This window comes from Cnephaeus nilssonii, assembly GCF_951640355.1.
Source record: "Cnephaeus nilssonii genome assembly, chromosome: 9".
Lineage (NCBI taxonomy): Eukaryota > Metazoa > Chordata > Mammalia > Chiroptera > Vespertilionidae > Cnephaeus > Cnephaeus nilssonii.
This window is the reverse complement of record NC_137080.1, coordinates 87,330,121-87,350,510: the sequence shown is the minus strand read 5'-3', so window position 1 is coordinate 87,350,510 and position 20,390 is coordinate 87,330,121. Positions and strand designations below refer to the sequence as shown.

At 55.9% G+C, this 20,390-nt stretch overlaps 1 protein-coding gene across 1 annotated transcript in view; it reads right to left on the bottom strand.

Moving 5' to 3' along the window:
- LRFN2 (leucine rich repeat and fibronectin type III domain containing 2) overlaps nt 1–20,390 on the bottom strand; it is a 194,028-nt gene that overhangs the window by 37,768 nt on the left and 135,870 nt on the right. The window contains exon 2 of the mRNA XM_079780450.1: nt 3,575–4,999. Within this exon, the coding sequence (XP_079636576.1) occupies nt 3,575–4,974 (1,400 nt within the window). The 5' untranslated portion in view covers nt 4,975–4,999. The remainder of the gene's footprint in view (nt 1–3,574; nt 5,000–20,390) is intronic.

The window sequence follows — 20,390 nt, the reverse complement described above, 5'->3', positions numbered from 1 at the left end:
CCTATTGCTCAAAGTCGAAGAACCTGCGGATGATGTTAAGTGAGGACTGATTATATTGTTGCTATTGTGCTTGCTGGGGAGGGTGGAGGCAAATTGGAAATTGCTCAGCTTTGCCTGCTGGCTCTTGTCCCGTCTCCCACAACCTCCTTCCCAAACAGCGACCTTTGTCATTTTTCTCTTTGTGCTCTGGCCATGGATTGAAAGCCCTTATTGGCCGCCTTGAGCTCTCTGCACAGTGTGTGCCCCTCTTTAATATTCACTTTTGCATACAATCCTTCCTTCCCTTCTTTTATACATGTTCTTGTCCAAGTCTGAGCATACCACAGAGCCACTGTGCAGCGGCTGCTGTCTTTTCTTTCTCATGGGTTCAATTCCTTTCTAAAAATCCGCAGTTTCAGCCCTGGCTGGTGTGGTGCAGTGGTTGAGCATCAACCCATGAACCAAGAGGTCACAGGTTTGATTCCTCGATTCACAGTCAGGGCACATGCCCCCAGTAGGGGGCGTGAAGAAGGCAGCCCATCAATGATTCTCATCATTGATGTTCTCTCTCCCCCTTCCTCTCTGAAATCAATAAAAATTTTATTTAAAAATTAAATAAAAATCCACAGTTTCTTTCTTTGAGTACCCTGTTTCTCTGGAGTCAGATTCATGGTCAGGGCAATGCCACCAGAGCTGAAGCCAGAAGGCCTGGGCTCAAGTCATCCTGCCTGCTTCCGGCGATGTGACCTCGGAGAGTTGTCTAATTCGCTCAGCCTCCACACTTCTCGGTATGTCTAGGAGAATTAAATGAGATATTGCCTGTGGAGCTACACATCATATGCATATAAGTGGCAGTAATGTTGGCTAGTGACTGCTATTGTTATTATCTGGCACTTTGACCATCTGCTCTAAAATTTTGGAAACCTGTCTTCTTGAAGACTGAATTGTGTATCTCACCTTCCTCTTCCATTTCCTGCCCCAGGTTGGCAGATAGGTCATGGTCTTACTCTCACCATTACTGTGGTTACTATCACTACCAACAATAGTAATGATTTGTATTCCTTGAGCACGTACTATGTGTCCTCGCTATTTGGAGAGCATTCCATGCTGTATCTCTTCTAATCCTCATGACGCCCTAAAAGGAACTCAGCATTTTTTTTTTTAATTCCGAGGTTGCTGATGCTTCCATTTTATTTATATTTATAAACCGAGTGTCTCCAGGATGACAATCACCAAATAAAGCAGTTTGAATTCCCACCCTGAGTGACTTCAGGAGTGTTGTCCCAGCGCCTCCGGTGACCCTCCCGGAGTTTCTGAGACCCTCATCTTGCTGCCACCTGGATGAAATGTCACCGCCTCGCAGACTTCAGTCCCCCTCATCCCGGGCCTTGCCAGTCCCCGCGCTGGGAGCGGCCACCTTTACACTTCTTATCAAAGTCAGACCATATCACAAATGCACAAGGGAAGAAATAGTACATATTTTTCAAAGGTCAATCTCAGAAGTTATCAAAGAAATGCAAATGAAAACAAGTTCCATTTTCCACCTATAAAATTGGCAAAGATGCAAGTAATTAGATATTCAATAACTGGCAAAGGAGTGGTCAAAGTGGCCACTGTCACCTTCCCCTGGCGAGAGAGTAAATAAATATTCATATGCAACATATAAAGGTTATACTTTGCTCGCTAAGCCAGTAATTCAATTCCTAGGAAAATATGCTAAGGAAATCACCGAAGCTGCACCAATAAATTGATGTACAAAGATAGTCATTGCAGCATTACTTTTAATATTAAAAAATGGTAAATGACTTAAATGTCCAACAATGGAAGATTGGTTAAATAAATTATGGGACAGCAAGTGAAAAATACTTGAATATGATGGGAACTAAGCAGCTATAATGTTGAGTGGAGGAATTAAGAAACAAAAGCACACGCTAGAATGACCATAAATATTGTTTTGAATTGAAATAAAATGGAGAGGCCAAAGGCCTTGGGTCAATTTTGAGTGGTTACAGATAATTCTTATTTCCCTCTTTATCATTTCTCATATTTTCCAAATTTGCTATAAAGACTATTACTTTTATAATTAGAAAAATGCACATATGCATATTTAAGTTTAATTAAATATCTCTGTCTATATATCTGCCTACACATGCACATATGCATATGTTTGTTCTAATGCTTTCTCTCCATCCTGAGAAATGAAGCTGCTCTCCAGGTAAAACAGGTAAAGGAAATTCCAGGTAAGCATGTGCCAGGTAAGGGAACCTCCGCTTCCCTCCCACACCTGCCCAGGCAGAGACTCATCAACTCAGGAGGTCAGAGCTGGAAGAAACCTCAACGCTAGATCAAGGGTACTTGACCTCTTGACCCATGGACCCCTGGGCTGTAGGTGAAGCCTACAGGATTTCTTCCCAGAATGCCCGTTTTACATGCATAGAAGGGAACACAGGATTTCAAAGACACCATGCATTCTTTGAGTGGTAAGATTCTAGGCCATGCCCTTCATCTGTGGCACAAACGAGGCACAAACGGAGAAGGAAACTCCTGTGGGGTCAGACCTCCAGCCCCTTGGGTTGTACCCATCATGCTGTGAGCTCCTCCCTCCTCTGAATGGCTCCGGCAATTCTGGGCAGCCTTTTGGCCCCTTTGTACCAGGCCTGGGCAACGGCCCCTAGATTGTCACAGCAAATTCACAAGGTCAACGTCGTTGTCTCCATTTCCAGGTGAGGAGACTGACACCAGAGAGGTCAGTGCAGGTGGGCAGGATTACCTCGGGTGTCACGTGACCTGCTCTAACCAATCAAAGCTCACCAGGACTTCAGTGGGACAAACCCAGAAAAAGACACTAATCCTTCTAGGGCTGTTCAGGGGAAGAGGCTGCCTGCGGGTGAAGCCAACCCAGAAGAAATGGAACCTGGGGAAGGGAAGAAACTCTGAGAATGCAGGTGGTTGTGGGGCTTTTGGTCTAGCTGGGCCGGAAGCAACATGACCCAACACATTGCTTTTTTTCTTCTTCTTCTTCTTCTTTTTTTAAGCCTGTTTGACTTGGGTTCCATTACCTGCAACCAAGTGTCCAGACTAAGTTATGTATGGATTACCCCCATTTTCCAGATGAGGAAAGCTGAGGCAGCCAGGAGAATTGCATAGCCAGCAAGTGGCCAAGCCATGAATTCTACTCTTCCTGACCTCAAAGCCTTAATCACGACTTCATCTGAGTCCAGGTGAGGCCAGACCTGCTCCTCCTTGGAGGAGTCAGACAATTCAGCCAAGAGGTCCACTCATGTTCCTGCATGCCCTCTAGCTGTGGCTAAAACGGAAAGTTCCGAGGCTCAGAGCCATATGACCACCTACCCTGCCACGCCCCTAGGGGGCCTGGTTCACCTACACACACATCTCCTGGGGCTGCCCGTGCGGGTTCCTCTCTTCTTCAACTGGTAGATGATGTTCTTTCATCTACACGCATAGCACGGTTTGCCCATGATTCCCACAGGCAACTTTGGGGAGGAGGGCTTCAGGTGGGAACAGCTCAAAGCCCTCCCCTCCCCTCCTCCTCCCCCAGCCAGACCCCTCCCTGCCTCGCGCAGCCCCGGCTCACCTGTAAATCAGTACCTCATCGTCGGAGCAGTTGTACTGCAGCTGATACATCTTCACCCGGGGCGCCGACTTGCTGACCGACCACTTGACCAGGGCCGAGGTGGTGGTCACATCAGACACAAGCACAGCCCGTTCTGGGGGGCTTTTGGGAGGCTCCCCACCCTCGCTGCCTGCCCCTCCCCGGCTGGTCTTGCTGGAGCCAGTGATGTCCGAGAGGCGGGACTTGGGGGGCGCCGTGCGGCTGGTGCTGTTGCTGAGGTGTGGCAGCTGGACGATGGAGACCTCCACCGTGGCCGTGGCCTCCCCGGCGGCGTTGGCGGCGATGCAGGTGAAGGCACCACTGTCCTGAGACGTGGTGATGAGGATGTCCAGGGTGCCGTTGTCATACACGGCCGTCCTTGAGGAGTTCCCCACCAGGCGGTCATCCGGGGCCACCCAGTGGATGAGCGGGCTGGGGTCCCCAATGGCCTTGCACTTGAGTGTGGCCGCCTGGCCCTCCAGAACCAACAGCCTGTGCGTGTGCTGGGTGATGAGAGGCGGCTCGCACACAAACTCCTCCTCGCGCACGTGCCAGAAGTAGCGGCCCTTGAGGCCGCCCGGGGAGCCACAGGTCTCCAGGTCATCGTCCCGCTCCAGCCTCCGCAGCCAGAGGAGCTCACAATTGCAGTGCAGTGGGTTCCCCCCGAAACTGAAGGACAAGGGTGGGGCGAAGGGCGTGGCGGCCAGCGCGGAGGCCTGGGAGCGGGCGAAGATGGGGTCCGGGGGCAGCTTCTGCAGCCGGTTGGAGGTGAGGTCCAGGCGGGCCAGCTTCTGCAGGTCGGCAAAGGTGCCCTCGGCGATGTGGTCCAGCAGGTTGTGGTCCAGGCTCAGCTGGTGCAGGTTGACCATGCGGCGCACGGAGCCCCAGGGCAGGCCGTGGAGGTTGTTGTAGGAGAGGTCCAGGTCCTCCAGCGTCAGCAGGAAGTCCTCGAAGGCCTCGTCGGCCACGCCGCCCAGCTGGTTGTTGTTCACGATGAGGTGCTGCAGGTTGACCAGGCCGCGCAGCGTGTCCTCCCCGAGGCTGGGCAGCCGGTTGCTGTCGAGGTGCAGGGAGCGCAGGCTCTCGAGGTCCAGGAAGGAGAAGGGCTGGATGTGGCTGATGGTGTTCCTGGACAGGGTCAGGTCCACCAGCCCCGTCATGTTGGCGAAGTCCTGGCGGCCGATGTGGATGATGAAGTTGCCGCCCAGGCGCAGCTCCACCGTCCTCCGGTCGATGTCCGGGGGCACGAAGAGCAGCCCCTTGGACGGGCACAGGGTCCCCAGCGACTCAGACAGGTTCTGGCAGACGCAGTACTTGGGGCAGGCGTCGACCACGGCAAACGCCATGCCAAACGCCAGCAGGCCGCCAAGCAGGGTCTCCATGGTCTGGTCACTCAGGCTGCAGCGCCTGGAAGGGAGGGAGACAGGTCAGGGTCAGGAGGCGACTTACCAAGGCCCCCGTCCAGGGCTTTCTCCCTCATACGACCATGGCCTTGGGGAGCAGCCATGAATGGCACCTGCTCATTGCAAGGTGTAATCTCTCCTACCAACCCCTCTAATACAGTTCTACTTTTTCTTCTTTCCCTAGCTCTTATCACGTTCTAACAGACTACTGCATTTACGTATTAACTGTGGCCATGGGATGCTTCCTCTCTCCCCACCAGGATGTCAGCTCCATGAGGGCAGGTGCTCGTGTCTTCTTTGAACATCACTATATCCCACGCATCTGGCACAGGGCCTGGGACACAGTAGCTGCTCAATACGTATTTTTCAGATGGATGGATGGATGGGTGGATGGATGATCTCACACTAGTGGTTCATTTGTGATCATTGGATTTGAAAAGTGTGTTCTGGCTGCGCTTTGAAGCAGTTTCACCTTCTTAATTGGTTTAGACTCGGCATGAAATGAAATAGGACCAGCATCCTTAAGAACAAGGACGCGGTCCAGGAGAGAGTTGGCTCTGAGAGACACCACGGTTAGTGGGGAACTGGCTTTGGATAAACGCTTCACCATGGAGAACCCGAGGGCAGATGCCTCTATGGGAGCTCAGGGAAGTAGAGAAGGTGGTGGGACACGAACTTCTGAGTATTCGGAGGTGCTGGGTCCTCTGCCCGGAATTTCAAACACGTCATCTCACCTGGGCTTCACAGGAAGGGCTTATCTGTGTGTAGATGAGGACTTGTCCATGGCCTAACGCTCAGGTCTTTACTCAAAAGTCACCTCCGGCCCCAGGCCCCACCGGACTGTGCATTCCCTCTCCCCTGCTTGTGTTTTCTCCTTGAAATTGATCGCTACGTAAGTACTGTATATATTTTACCTCCTTGTCTTACTTATTGTTTCTCTTTTTTCATTTTACTTTTTATTTATTTTTATGTATTTTTTGGTTTGCAGCATAGTTTGTAAGTGGCAAATACTGGAAACAACCTAAATGTCTATACATAGGAGTGTGCTGGAATAAATTATGCCGCATCAGCACAATGGAGTGTTATACTGCTGTAAAAAAGAACGAAGACCATCTCTGAGGGGCGATTTCTGTCGCATGCTACCCAAGTGGAAGGAAGCCAAGTTCACAGGGGCACATCCAGCATGACAGGGTAAGGGCTTCTTATCTTTCCATTAGAGTTTGCATACAATATTATATCAGTTTCGGGTGTACAACATAGAGCTTGGGCATTTATATGCCTAAGAAGGGATCTCCTGGTAAGTGTGTACCCATCTGACACCATATATAGTTATTACAATATCATTGACTGTTCCCTATGCCGTACCCGGCATCCTATTGTGTCTTCTGTACCAGCAACAAAGCCCCAAGAGGTTGGGACTTGTTTTCGTTCACCGTTATATTCTCAAAGTCTCAAACACCCCCGGACACACAGTAGGTGTTTTCACATGAATGAATATCTGGAAAGGGAAGGAACAGGAATTTGGCTTGGGTCCTTGTGCCTCCAAATCTGACAGTTTTCTCACTAGCCATGCTGGACTGACTGTGGCTCTATTTATGGAGTGCCAAAAATCACATCAATTGAGTTGAACTTTTGGAAAATCACACGCTCTGGTTATGTGGCATCACGCAGGCCAGCAGCTCTCAAACTGCCTTCCAGGAGTGCTAGTTAGAGGTCTGCAGGAGAGGCGTCTGAAGCCAGGGAGCTGGGGAAGTGTTGCCTACTCCCCCTTACTCTTGCAAAAGCTCTAGACACATCGTCAGTTCAGAAGGGTTGAGAAATTCTGCTGCAGGAGAGAAACTGGGTTAACGTTTAATTCTGCATTGACTCCCTTTTTCTGTTTTAGCTGAAGATGCTCACTTTTCTGAGCAGCAGCTATTAATATCTTGAGGAAGTAGAGCTCCCTAGCTCCCACGTTGAGGCACACAGATACAGACAAAGCAACTAGCTAATAAAACAAAGGTATGTTGTAAACTTAAAAACCTATTCCAATCGGGTACTATTTTATTGTAAAGGTTTGAATTCCATTACGGTGTCTCTTTAAGGGTAAATCTCCCACCTGAGAGCCTTCAGGGCCAGAGACTTGCCCTGTATTTCATCTGTAGAGAATGCTATTTCTGAGCAGCGCTGTCCACTGGAAATATAATACTAGCCATAAATGTAATTGTAAATTTTCTAGTGGCCATATATTTTTTTAAAGTAAAAGGAAACAGGTGAAATCAGTTTGGATAATATATTTTATGTAAACCGCCATATCCAAAATATGATTTCAACGTGCAGTTGACACAAACAATTGTTAATGAGGAAGTTAACCTTCTTTAATTTGTTCTACATTTTCAAAGTCAGCATGTATTTAACACTCAGAGCGCATTTCAAGTGCTCGCTCGGCACACGTGGCCACTGGCTGCCCTGTGGACTGCGCTGTGAGAGCAGGTGTTGGCTACCTACAGCCTGAGGGCCAAGTCCAGCCTGCCGCCTGTTTTTATAAATAAAGTTTTCTTAGAACATGGCCATGCTCATTCAGTTACATGCTGTCTATGGCTTTTCTCATGCAGAGGTGAGAAAGTCCAGCAAATACGATGTGGCCAGCAAAGCCTAAAACATTTGCTATTTTGCCCTTTACAGAAAAAGTCGGCTGACCTCTGTTCTAGGAGATGCTTTTACTTTTTATCTTCTTCATTGTAGTCATTGTCATTAAAAGCCTTTGCCAATGTACTAATTCTACATAGTTCTGCTCTGGGCTCCCAGCAGTGGCCAGGCCATCCCTCCCTGCCAGCCCCTGCTCTCACCAACCTCCTAACTGAGGATCCCAGCCCACCTGACCCAGGTCCCAGCCCACCCGACCCAGGTCCCAGCAGGAGCACCCGTCCCAGAGGCGGCCACACGTGGAAGCTTCCCATCCACCCCCACCTCCATGCCCAGGTGTATCCTGGCCCCTGGGGCCACATTTAGCTGGGTGGGGCCTGATGAAACAGACAGGACTCTTCTCCATTTGCATCGACCCTTCTCCTATTTTTTAGCACAAGAACAAGTCTTTGCAAGAGCTGGTCCTGCCCACTAGCCCAGCTTATCTCTTACCACTCTGTCCCCCGTTGCTCGTCCTGTCCCAGCTACACTCCACCTCTGTCTTATAAATCCATGCTTGCTGGTCCTCCAGGACTTCCAACAAGCTCTGTGTTCGTCCTGGCTTCTCCCCACCTCCACTCCTGCCAGGCCAAGCTGCTGTCCTATCTCAGGGTCTCAGACGAAACAACACCGATTCCAGGGAGCTCTGTGACACCTTCACCAAAGCAGGCCCTTTATCCTGCCGGTTACCCCCAGCCCTCTACTTGTCCTGCACACTGATGGTCACCCTTTGAATTATAATTCCTTAATTACTTACCTGTCTGCCTTCCTAGTCTGTAAACTCCAAAACTCGGCATAGGTTCCAAAAGGCAGGGAACTTACCTGTCTTGCCCACCCATCTCAGTATCCCCAGCACCCAGCACCGCACCTGACTTACCAGTACAGTAAGTACCCAATAAATATCAGCTGAATGAATGAAACGCAGTGCTGAGCAAAGGGAGTTTCTGGCATTGGCACTGAGGCTCTGGGTTCTGTCTCAGCACTGGCAGAGTGCATTTGGCTAATCAGCTGAGAAAACCACCTTTACAGAGTGGGCTGGTCACGGCAGAAGCTTCCGAAGCAGCGTCCGCTAAACACCCATTGTATTTTCCAGCATGACTCACCGCGGCAGTGCGTCAAGGAGCCGTGTTTCTCCGGCCCCTCAGCTGCTCAAGTGGAGGTGAGTGGTACCCCTACCCTCGCCCAGGACACAGGGCCAGACACACCCAAGGATGCTCCTTGTTAGTTAAGCTGGAGGTGACTGTGTGCACACACATGTGTGCATGTACACACATATGTGTGTGCATGTGTGTGCACATGCATACATGTGTGAGAGTGTACATGCCTGCATGTGTTTGGGTGTGTGTGGAGGAGAGCAGTGTTCTGAGAGCCCAGGGCCCCAGGAGAAAGGTGCCTCCGTGCGCTCTTGTCAAGTCAGCGCTGCGGTGATTAGTGATCTCGGGTTATCAGTGCTTCCCGACCCTTTCCCGTCACCGCCCGTAGGAAATGCTGCTCCTTGGCAGGCACAGCTGAGTCCAGGCTGGGGCTGTCGGCGGCCTGTGCTGGGCAGCTTCCGTCTGTCCCTCCAGATCTTCTCTCTGCCCTCCCGAGTCCTGGGAGGCTGCCCAGTATGAGCTGCATCAGCACAATACGGTGCACTGCCCGCCTGCAGCATCCTGGGGCCTTTCCGTCCTCGGGCCTGTCGTCTGCTCGCAGACAACCTTGGCCGTGGCGGCAGCGGGAGACCGGGCTCGTTGGGATGCACACCCTGCACAGGGCCCATTGTTTTAAACAGTTTGTCCTTGTAAATCATGCTAAACAAATCGCATTTAAAAAAGTTGGTGGCGGATTAGCAAATGTCTAATGAATTCCAATCTGTGACATAATAGAGCTGGGTAAATATGTTTTAAGTAATCAGCATGGAAGATTACTGACGGAGAAGTGACTATTGAATCTCAATTAAAATTGTATTCTGAGAACTGTCACTTAAAATATTACTCACAGCCCAACGAAAAGCGGCTTAAACTGAGTGGGGAAGGGGGGGACTGTGTGGCGGCCTGTCACTGGTACCAATGGGCAGAGGCACTCTCTTCTGAGCAGGAACTTCAGCAGATGCTGGAAGGAGCAGCCTTGTAGGTGCGGGAGGAGCGCGAGGAGAGGTGCAGGGAGCCGGAGGGGCTGGCATCAGAACAAAGAGCCCCAACCAAGTGGCAGGAGGGCCACCGGATTGCTGGGGGCAGAGCTGAGAGGGGTGCGGGGGGATCAGAGGCCAGGCCGTGAAGTGGCCACCAGCAGCAAGTGTCAGAGTCCGCCCAGGGGAGCCTTTGCTTGTCTGTGGAGTGTCTAGGAGCCCGTTGGGGAGGGCGAGAGGAGGGGCGGTGCCAGGAGAGACAGCAACAGGGGGGTGGGGAGAGGAAGAGAAACCTCTCCCTGGACCTCAGGGCCCCAGGGTCTCTGGGAGCTGGTCCAGGGAGGAGCCTGTCTCTGCCCTCGGCCTCTCCATGCAGCCTCCCCAGCAACTCCGCAAGGGGAGTGCTGCCACCGCCACAGGGGGACCCGCTGGGTGCTCCCCTCCAAGGAGAAAGGGGGACCCGCTGGGTGCTCCCCTCCAAGGAGAAAGTGGGGCCTGCTGGGTGCTCCTCTCCAAGGAGAAAGAGGGACCCGCTGGGTGCTCCTCTCCAAGGAGAAAGGGGAACCTGCTGGGTGCTCCCCTCCAAGGAGAAAGTGGGGCCTGCTGGGTGCTCCTCTCTAAGGAGAAAGGGGGGACCTGCTGGGTATTTGTAGGGCCCCTTATCTGAACAGCCTTGTGCAGCGAGCAACCTGCCCCATGTACCCTAAGACCCTGAGTATTTACCGGCATCTTCACCACTGGGAAGTGAGGGCCAAAGCAGGTGGGGCCTGCCCAACCTCGCCCAGCTCCCCGAGAAGAAGCACCATTTGAACTCAGGCTTGCCTGGCTTCAGGCTGTCCGGGGAGTAGAGGAGGCCCTGGAAGCTTCCATGCGTCGGGTGACTCTGAGAAAGCTGCTGCCTCCGCAGGGACTGCTGGGAAACCAGCGACGCCCGGCTGCTCCGCTAAATGCGGGCACTTGTGTTTCCTTCTTGGGGACTGGTTTTCTCCGAAGCAGAGGCCTAATTGGCTCAGAAATATCCACCTGCCAGGCCCTGATGGTGGCGAGTCACACACACACACACACACACACACACACACACGCACAAGCACACGCACACACACTTATATACACTGGCAATATATAGAGTTGTGGAAACCGGCTGATGGTTTGTAATCAGAGGCAACAGATGGAATTTCATATGTAAAACAAAAGAGAAAAAAGGAAGATGAGGACAGAATGTGGAAAGTGAAGAGGTTTCGGCAGAAAAGGCCAGTTCCTATTCCTCCACTGGAGGATGAGGCCAGAGACGTCCCCGTCCTCCCCCAGCCTGGGCCTGCCTCCCTGCCAGAGCCTCCCGGGCTGCTCCAGACAGAAGCAGCAACATTTAGCAGATGGCTGGCAAGATCTATGTGATATCTCTCCACCCTGATTTCCATTTAAAAGATACCCTAGCAACCAGCCAGGAGCCACCTGCCCCTGGAGCCTGTAAATCAAGTAAGATGCCTGTCTCGGCTTCAGGTACAAAGAAATGGCCCCTCCAGGGGGCTCCAGGCTGGGAAAGTGTGAATTAATAAGGGAGGGAGGGGTTCGAGCCGCCAGGAGAGGCAGGCCTGCACCTGCTTGGCAGGCTTGCCCTCCCAGAGCACTCCCTGCTCCCATACATCACACCTCGGGAGCCAGCGGGTCGGGAAGGAGCCTGGACTTCAGACTCCACTGGTGGGGCCGCCTTTCTGGTCCAGGAGTTGCCAGGTGATGGCCCAGCAGCCCCAGGTGTGGCTCCAGTAGGAGGCTCCAGCCCTGCCCTGCCATCTGCAGGCCTCCGCCTCCCAGACCCCCAGGAAGTAACAGTCTGAGGCTTCTTCTACGGGTAAGAGAAAGCAGAAAGCAGTAGCATCAGACAGCTGGTTTCCCACGCGCCCTCCGGATGCTGCCCTGCCCAGGGTCCCTGGAGCACCCTGAGAAAGAGGAAGGGCCAGGCTGGGGGTGCGTGTTGGAGAGGGAGGGAGCCCTGACCTCAAAGAGCTCCCAGTCCCACAGGGAGGGCAGAGCTTTGACCTCAGGCAGCTATTTTATTTTATTTTGGGGGGTGGGGGGGTGGGGAGGGCTAAACAATAGCAATTGATTTTCTCACAGCTCCAGAGGGTAGAAGTACAGGGGGCTCCAGGCACCATCAGGGCTGGTTTCTTCTGTGGGGACTCTCTCCTTGGCCACCTTCCCACTGTGCCCTCACCTGGCCCCCCACCCCGGGCCTGTGCTCCCTCCTGCTGGCGCCCTGTGCGTCCACATTCCCTCTGCTTATAGGGAGACTCGTCAGTGTGCATTAGGGCCTACCCTAATGGCCTCATTTTAATGCAATTGCCTCTTTTTAAATGTATCTTTATTGTTGAAAGTATTACAGATGTCCCCTTTCCCCCACTGGTCCCTCCACCCCACCCCTGCCCCTCCCAGGCCCTCACCACACTATTGTCTGTGTCCATGGGCAATGCACATATGCATACAAGTTCTTTGGTTAATCCCCCCTCAACCTGGTGCCCCTCCCCGCCTTCCCTCTGAGATTCATCAGTTTGGTGTTTTGGGTTTCTTAGGATACATTCCTAGAAGCAGGGTCACTGGGTCAAATGGCAGTTCCGTTTTTAGTCACCTCTTTAAAGTCTTGTCTCCAAACATAGCCACATTCTGAGGTACTGGGGTCAGGGCTTCAACATATGAATTTGGAAGGGTTCAGCATAACATGTTTCCCTCTGCCCACTCCGCAGTCTCGTGTTCTTCTTATATGCAAAATTAATTTCGCTCCATCCCAGAAGTCTTAATCCATTCCAGCATCAACTCTAAGGGAGAAGTAAGGGAGGGGGCGGGGATGGCTGGTCCCAGGCAGGTCTAAGCCTAGAGCAGGGCGAAGGCATTTGCTTGTAAGGCTCGAGAATCATCCTCTTTGACTTGATGCTCTGCCTTCTGAGCTCATTGTGGTGGCTATGCCACCCCCCTGGGACCTGGTAGCCGTCCTACAGTTGGCTTCCAGTTTAACAGCAGAGGGGGAGAGAGAGAGAGAGAGAGAGAGAGAGAGAGAGAGAGAGAGAGAGAGAGAGAGAGAGAGAGAAGCCAAATTCCCTCAGGAGGTCCTAGCTCCGCGCTTACAGAATGACACCCACGCAGGATGAACAAAAGCATCCCCTGTGCGGCCCCCAAACAAAGCCCCATCCCCAGTCACCAAGCTTCTACACACTCCAGCTAAAAGAGTCTCTTAGAGAGCAGAGGTAGCAGGAAAGAAAGGGGAAACAATGTCTCAACATCAAAAGGGTAGAATGAAGCCGTTTAGGCTGCGTTTAAATGTCTGGTGAGAGATAAACAGTTGTTATCGTAAGTTATTAAGCTTAAGCTCAGAGCAGCTTCCTCTCTGTTCTCAGACAGCATTATGCCTCCGTGTTAATGCAACCATGATAGCTTTTATTGTGCTGCAGTGTACGTGTGCGTTTCCCTGTCTTCTACCCCATTCACCTGGGAACCCCATCTTGGCAGGAACCGTATTCTATTCATCTCTGAATCCCCAGGAGAAGCCCAGTCCCTGGCACAGAGCAGGCACCTGGGACATGATCGATACCAAAACGAGTGAAGGAGTGAATGGATAAGTGCTCCAGCTTGGAGAGTCAGACCCTTCCGCACCCGAGTCAGCCTGTGCAGGCCGCCTCCCCGAAGGAGCAGGCTCGCCGCCTCGTCTGGGGCAGGCCAGGCTGCTGGAGAGGCAAGGCCCGGAGGGCAGGACTAGTGAGGGGATGGAGGATCGATACCTCACCTCCTCCCCTCTTGGTGGGATGACTCTGAGGCACCCTGTACAGCCCCCTAGAGCTCCCAAGTGGCACTGAGCCCAGGGGCCCCTAACACACCCTGCACTGGCTGCCCTCTCCTCCTTAATCCCCTCCCCTCCCCTCCCCTCCCCTCCCCTCCCCTCCCCTCCCCTCCCCTCCCCTCTCCTCCCCTCCCCTCCCCTCCCTTTCCCTCCCCTCCCCTCCCCTCCCCTCCCTGTGAGTCCTGTCATCACCAGCCCCATAAGCCTCTTACACTCAAGTTCTTATCCCAGGCCCACCTCTGGGAGACCCAGCCTTGGGCACACGTCTTCATCATAACTCTCATCACATACAGTCCCACCTGGGCCTGGGCCACCGTGGAAATGGCAGATGCATAAAAGCAAAAAGTGATCTGAAAACCGTGCACATTCTTGTCGATGACTAACAAAAACTAGCAGTTGGTGGAGGAAGGAGAGCTCACGCCCCACATGAACGATGGGCAGGAACCAGTAACCGCTGAGTGAAATGTCTCCTACCAGTGCGCTCACTGCCGGCTGCAGAGCACTGGCCCTCTGTGTGCTGAGATGTCTGAGAGCCAGTGTGTGAGGGAGTGTGCGCGAGTGAGGGAGGCCCCTGTCAGGGTCGTGTGGAGTGTGATGGAGGGTGGGCGTGAGTGGAGAGGTGTGTGTGAGGAAGCAGGTGTCTGATGGCAGGCGCCTGTGTGGGTGAGGGGGTGTCCCCTGCATGGAGGTGAGTGAGTGAGTGCATGAATGGGGTATTTGTGTGAATGGAGGTTGTGGGATGGTGTGTGTCCCTGGCATGGAGGTGAGTGAGTGAGTGCATGAATGGGTTATTTGTGTGAATGGAGGTTGTGAGGTGAGGGGTATCACCTGCATGGAGGTGAGTGAGTGGGTGGGTGTGTGTGAATGGAGGCTGTGGGGTGAGGGGTGTCCTTGAATGGAGGTGAGTGAGTAAGGGAGTAAGTGAGTGAGTGTGTGTGTGTGTGTGTGTGTGTGTGTGTGTGTGAATGGAGGCTGTGGGGTGAGGGGTGTCCCTGAGTGGAGGTGAGTGAGTAAGGGAGTGAGTGAGTGAGTGGGTGGGTGTGTGTGAATGGAGGCTGTGGGGTGAGGGGTGTCCTTGAATGGAGGTGAGTGAGTAAGGGAGTAAGTGAGTGAGTGTGTGTGTGTGTGTGTGTGTGTGTGTGTGAATGGAGGCTGTGGGGTGAGGGGTGTCCCTGAGTGGAGGTGAGTGAGTAAGGGAGTGAGTGAGTGAGTGAGTGGGTGGGTGTGTGTGAATGGAGGCTGTGGGGTGAGGGGTGTCCCTGAGTGGAGGTGAGTGAGTAAGGGAGGGAGTGAGTGAGTGAGTGAGTGAGTGGGTGGGTGTGTATGAATGGAGGCTGTGGGGTGAAGGGTGTCCCTGAGTGGAGGTGAGTGAGTAAGGGAGTGAGTGAGTGAGTGAGTGAGTGAGTGAGTGGGTGTGTGTGTGTGAATGGAGGCTGTGGGATGAGGGGTGTCCCTGAGTGGAGGTGAGTGAGTAAGGGAGTGAGTGAGTGAGTGGGTGTGTGTGTGTGAATGGAGGCTGTGGGATGAGGGGTGTCCCTGAGTGGAGGTGAGTGAGTAAGGGAGTGAGTGAGTGAGTGGGTGGGTGTGTGTGAATGGAGGCTGTGGGATGAGGGGTGTCCCTGAGTGGAGGTGAGTGAGTAAGGGAGTGAGTGAGTGAGTGGGTGGGTGTGTGTGAATGGAGGCTGTGGGGGAGGGAGGGCCTGGCTTTATGAACCGGGCCCGGATGGGAATGAGGCTGCCTGGGAGTTGCGGGTGTGTGGGGATGGGAGCAGCAAGCTTGTTTGCTCAGCTTTGATGGAAACAAATGCTGTTTGCTGCCCTGTTGTCCACCGCAAATGCCTTCATCTCCTTGGTGCCTGTGATCTGTCCGGCTGGGACACAGACACCATGGGCTGGCAGCTCTCAGCATCCCCTTGGGGCCTGGCTCCTCCCATCCGCCTGTCACCTCCACTGCAGCCCCAGTGTGAGTGTGGGGGCTCTGGCTTCACACAGGGAGAGGTTTGCTTGAATTTAATTACGACTTTCACAATTCTCTCTCTAACCACCCACCCTACCCCAACATTCCAAGCATCTTTGAGGTCCTCCTACCTGAAGCCTCCAGCAAGCACTCAGCTCTGGGAACTTGGGGGCCACGCCCTTCCCCCTCGGGGGTGGTGTGGAGAAGCCACACAGAGGCATGCGCTTCCAGCCTCAGGGCCTTCCTGGTCCTCTCTTTGGTCCAGAGCTCTGCCCCAGCGATGCAGATCCGGGGACCCAGCCCTCCATCCTCACCGCCCATCCTCCCTGCTCTGGACCACAGGCACCCCAGCCTCACTGACTCCTCAGCACCCCTCCTCCCTGGCCTTTCCCTGTGCCCACAGGCAGGGGCCAGCCCCAGCCGGCCCCCCAGGGCTGCGCTCATGAAGGGAGCACTGGGGCGGGTAATTCAAAGCGGCAGATCATCCGAACTCATTTCCATTTGGCTGGGGAATGTTCGAGCTATGATTTACTCTCCTCATTATGTCTGGCTCAGGCTAAAATTAAAATTGGCTTTTCTTTATCAAGTCACCGAGGCTACAGGGTAGGCAATGGCCAGGTAGCATTCAAGTTCACTCCGCTGGAGGACATAATTAGGGGCCAACATCCAAACAGAGTATTAGACTCAGAAGCTGCTGGACCTGGGGGTTACATCTCCCCTTAGAGGGGGGCTCCCTGAGGCAGGCTGTGTCCCCCTCAGACTGCGGCTCTCTGAGCAGGGCCTGTCTAGTCTCTATATCCAGGCAGCAGCCATGGTCTTGCCTCCGGGCTCTGAGGCTGACATTAGCTGTGTCCTCCTCTCCTCTCCTTACACCCTCGGGGGCCCAGGTGGGGGCCACGCCTCCCTGTCACAGTCCCTCTCCGAGTCTGCAGCGGGGCCTGGGCAGGGGCAACTCGGAGGGAGTGTCACCAGGCTCACAGGCCACTCTGAGGGCAGTGTCACTGCAGAGGCCTGGGGCTGCCATCCTGCCGCGATGTGTTCAGTATGACATGAAGCTTCTGACCATTAAACAAAAGGAACCTAGAAAAGCAAGTTAGCTTCATTTGCTTGTTTCAGCTTCCTGTTTATGGATGGTGGGAGGAGCTGCTGCAATGGAGGACATAGCCCAGGTAGGAGGGAGGACACAGCCCCAGGTAGGAGGGTGGTCACAGCCCCAGGGAGGAGGGAGGACACAGCCCCAGGGAGGAGGGAGGACACAGCCCCAGGGAGGAGGAAGCACAAAGCCCAGGGAGGAAGGAGGACACAGCCCCAGGTAGGAAGGAGGCCACAGCCCCAGGTAGGAGGGTGGTCACAGCCCCAGGGAGGAGGGAGGACACAGCCCCAGGTAGGAGGGTGGTCACAGCCCCAGGGAGGAGGGAGGACACAGCCCCAGGGAGGAGGGAGGACACAGCCCCAGGGAGGAGGAAGCACAAAGCCCAGTGAGGAAGGAGGACACAGCCCCAGGTAGGAAGGAGGCCACAGCCCCAGGTAGGAGGGAGCACACAGCCCCAGGGAGGAGGGAGCACACAGCCCCAGGGAGGAGGGTGGTCACAGCCCCAGGTAGGAGGGAGGACACAGCCCCAGGTAGGAGGGAGCACAAAGCCCCAGGGAGGAGGGAGCACACAGCCCCAGGGAGGAGGGTGGTCACAGCCCCAGGTAGGAGGGAGGACACAGCCCCAGGTAGGAGGGAGCACACAGCCCCAGGGAGGAGGGAGCACACAGCCCCAGGGAGGAAGGAGGACACAGCCCCAGGTAGGAGGGAGCACACAGCCCCAGGGAGGAAGGAGGACACAGCCCCAGGTAGGAGGGAGCACACAGCCCCAGGTAGGAGGGAGGACACAGCCCCAGGGAGGAGGGAGCACACAGCCCCAGGGAGGAAGGAGGACACAGCCCCAGGGAGGAGGGAGCACACAGCCCCAGGGAGGAGGGAGGACATAGCCCCAGGGAGGAGGGAGGACACAGCCCCAGGGAGGAGGGAGCACACAGCCCCAGGGAGGAGGGAGCACGCAGCCCCAGGTAGGAGGGAGGACACAGTCCCAGGTAGGAGGGAGGACACAGCCCCAGGTAGGAGGGAGGACACAGTCCCAGGTAGGAGGGAGCACACAGCCCCAGGTAGGAGGGAGCACACAGCCCCAGGGAGGAAGGAGGACACAGCCCCAGGTAGGAGGGAGCACACAGCCCCAGGGAGGAAGGAGGACACAGCCCCAGGGAGGAAGGAGGACACAGCCCCAGGGAGGAGGGAGGACACAGCCCCAGGGAGGAGGGAGCACACAGCCCCAGGAAGGAAGGAGGACACAGCCCCAGGGAGGAAGGAGGACACAGCCCCAGGGAGGAAGGAGCACACAGCCCCAGGGAGGAGGGAGCACACAGCCCCAGGGAGGAAGGAGGACACAGCCCCAGGGAGGAGGGAGGACACAGCCCCAGGTAGGAGGGAGCACACAGCCCCAGGGAGGAGGGAGCACACAGCCCCAGGGAGGAGGGAGCACACAGCCCCAGGGAGGAGGGAGCACACAGCCCCAGGGAGGAAGGAGGACACAGCCCCAGGGAGGAGGGAGCACACAGCCCCAGGGAGGAAGGAGGACACAGCCCCAGGTAGGAGGGTGGTCACAGCCCCAGGGAGGAAGGAGGACACAGCCCCAGGTAGGAGGGAGGACACAGCCCCAGGGAGGAGGGAGCACACAGCCCCAGGGAGGAAGGAGGACACAGCCCCAGGTAGGAGGGAGGACACAGCCCCAGGGAGGAAGGAGGACACAGCCCCAGGGAGGAAGGAGGACACAGCCCCAGGTAGGAGGGAGCACACAGCCCCAGGAAGGAAGGAGGACACAGCCCCAGGGAGGAGGGAGCACACAGCCCCAGGGAGGAAGGAGGACACAGCCCCAGGGAGGAGGGAGCACACAGCACCAGGGAGGAGGGAGGACACAGCCCAAGGGAGGAAGGAGGACACAGCCCCAGGTAGGAGGGAGCACACAGCCCCAGGGAGGAAGGAGGACACAGCCCCAGGGAGGAGGGAGCACACAGCCCCAGGGAGGAAGGAGGACACAGCCCCAGGTAGGAGGGAGGACACAGCCCCAGGGAGGAAGGAGGACACAGCCCCAGGGAGGAAGGAGGACACAGCCCCAGGGAGGAAGGAGGACACAGCCCCAGGTAGGAGGGAGGACACAGCCCCAGGTAGGAGGGAGGACACAGCCCCAGGGAGGAAGGAGGACACAGCCCCAGGGAGGAGGGAGGATACAGCCCCAGGGAGGAGGGAGGACACAGCCCAAGGTAGGAGGGAGCACACAGCCCCAGGGAGGAGGGAGGACACAGTCCCAGGGAGGAAGGAGGACACAGCCCCAGGTAGGAGGGAGCACACAGCCCCAGGGAGGAAGGAGGACACAGCCCCAGGTAGGAGGGAGCACACAGCCCCAGGGAGGAGGGAGCACACAGCCCCAGGGAGGAAGGAGGACACAGCCCCAGGTAGGAGGGAGCACACAGCCCCAGGTAGGAGGGAGGACACAGCCCCAGGGAGGAAGGAGGACACAGCCCCAGGTAGGAGGGAGGACACAGCCCCAGGGAGGAGGGAGCACACAGCCCCAGGTAGGAGGGAGGACACAGCCCCATGGAGGAAGGAGGACACAGCCCCAGGGAGGAGGGAGGACACAGCCCCAGGTAGGAAGGAGGACACAGCCCCAGGGAGGAGGGAGGACACAGCCCCAGGGAGGAGGGAGGACACAGCCCCAGGGAGGAAGGAGGACACAGCCCCAGGGAGGAGGGAGCACACAGCCCCAGGGAGGAAGGAGGACACAGCCCCAGGGAGGAGGGAGGACACAGCCCCAGGTAGGAGGGAGCACACAGCCCCAGGGAGGAAGGAGGACACAGCCCCAGGGAGGAGGGAGGACACAGCCCCAGGGAGGAAGGAGGACACAGCCCCAGGGAGGAGGGAGCACACAGCCCCAGGGCGGAGGGAGGACACAGCCCCAGGGAGGAAGGAGGACACAGCCCCAGGGAGGAAGGAGGACACAGCCCCAGGGAGGAAGGAGGACACAGCCCCAGGGAGGAGGGAGGACACAGCCCCAGGGAGGAGGGAGCACACAGCCCCAGGGAGGAGGGAGCACACAGCCCCAGGTAGGAGGGAGGACACAGCCCCAGGGAGGAAGGAGGACACAGCCCCAGGGAGGAGGGAGCACACAGCCCCAGGGAGGAAGGAGGACACAGCCCCAGGGAGGAGGGAGGACACAGCCCCAGGTAGGAGGGAGCACACAGCCCCAGGGAGGAAGGAGGACACAGCCCCAGGGAGGAGGGAGGACACAGCCCCAGGGAGGAAGGAGGACACAGCCCCAGGGAGGAGGGAGCACACAGCCCCAGGGCGGAGGGAGGACACAGCCCCAGGGAGGAGGGAGGACACAGCCCCAGGTAGAAGGGAGGACACAGCCCCAGGGAGGAAGGAGGACACAGCCCCAGGGAGGAAGGAGGACACAGCCCCAGGGAGGAGGGAGGACACAGCCCCAGGGAGGAGGGAGCACACAGCCCCAGGGAGGAGGGAGGACACAGCCCCAGGGAGGAGGGAGCACACAGCCCCAGGGAGGAGGGAGGACACAGCCCCAGGGAGGAGGGAGGACACAGCCCCAGGGAGGAGGGAGCACACAGCCCCAGGGAGGAGGGAGCACACAGCCCCAGGGAGGAGGGAGGACACAGCCCCAGGGAGGAGGGAGCACACAGCCCCAGGTAGGAGGGAGCACACAGCCCCAGGGAGGAGGGAGGACACAGCCCCAGGGAGGAGGGAGGACACAGCCCCAGGGAGGAGGGAGCACACAGCCCCA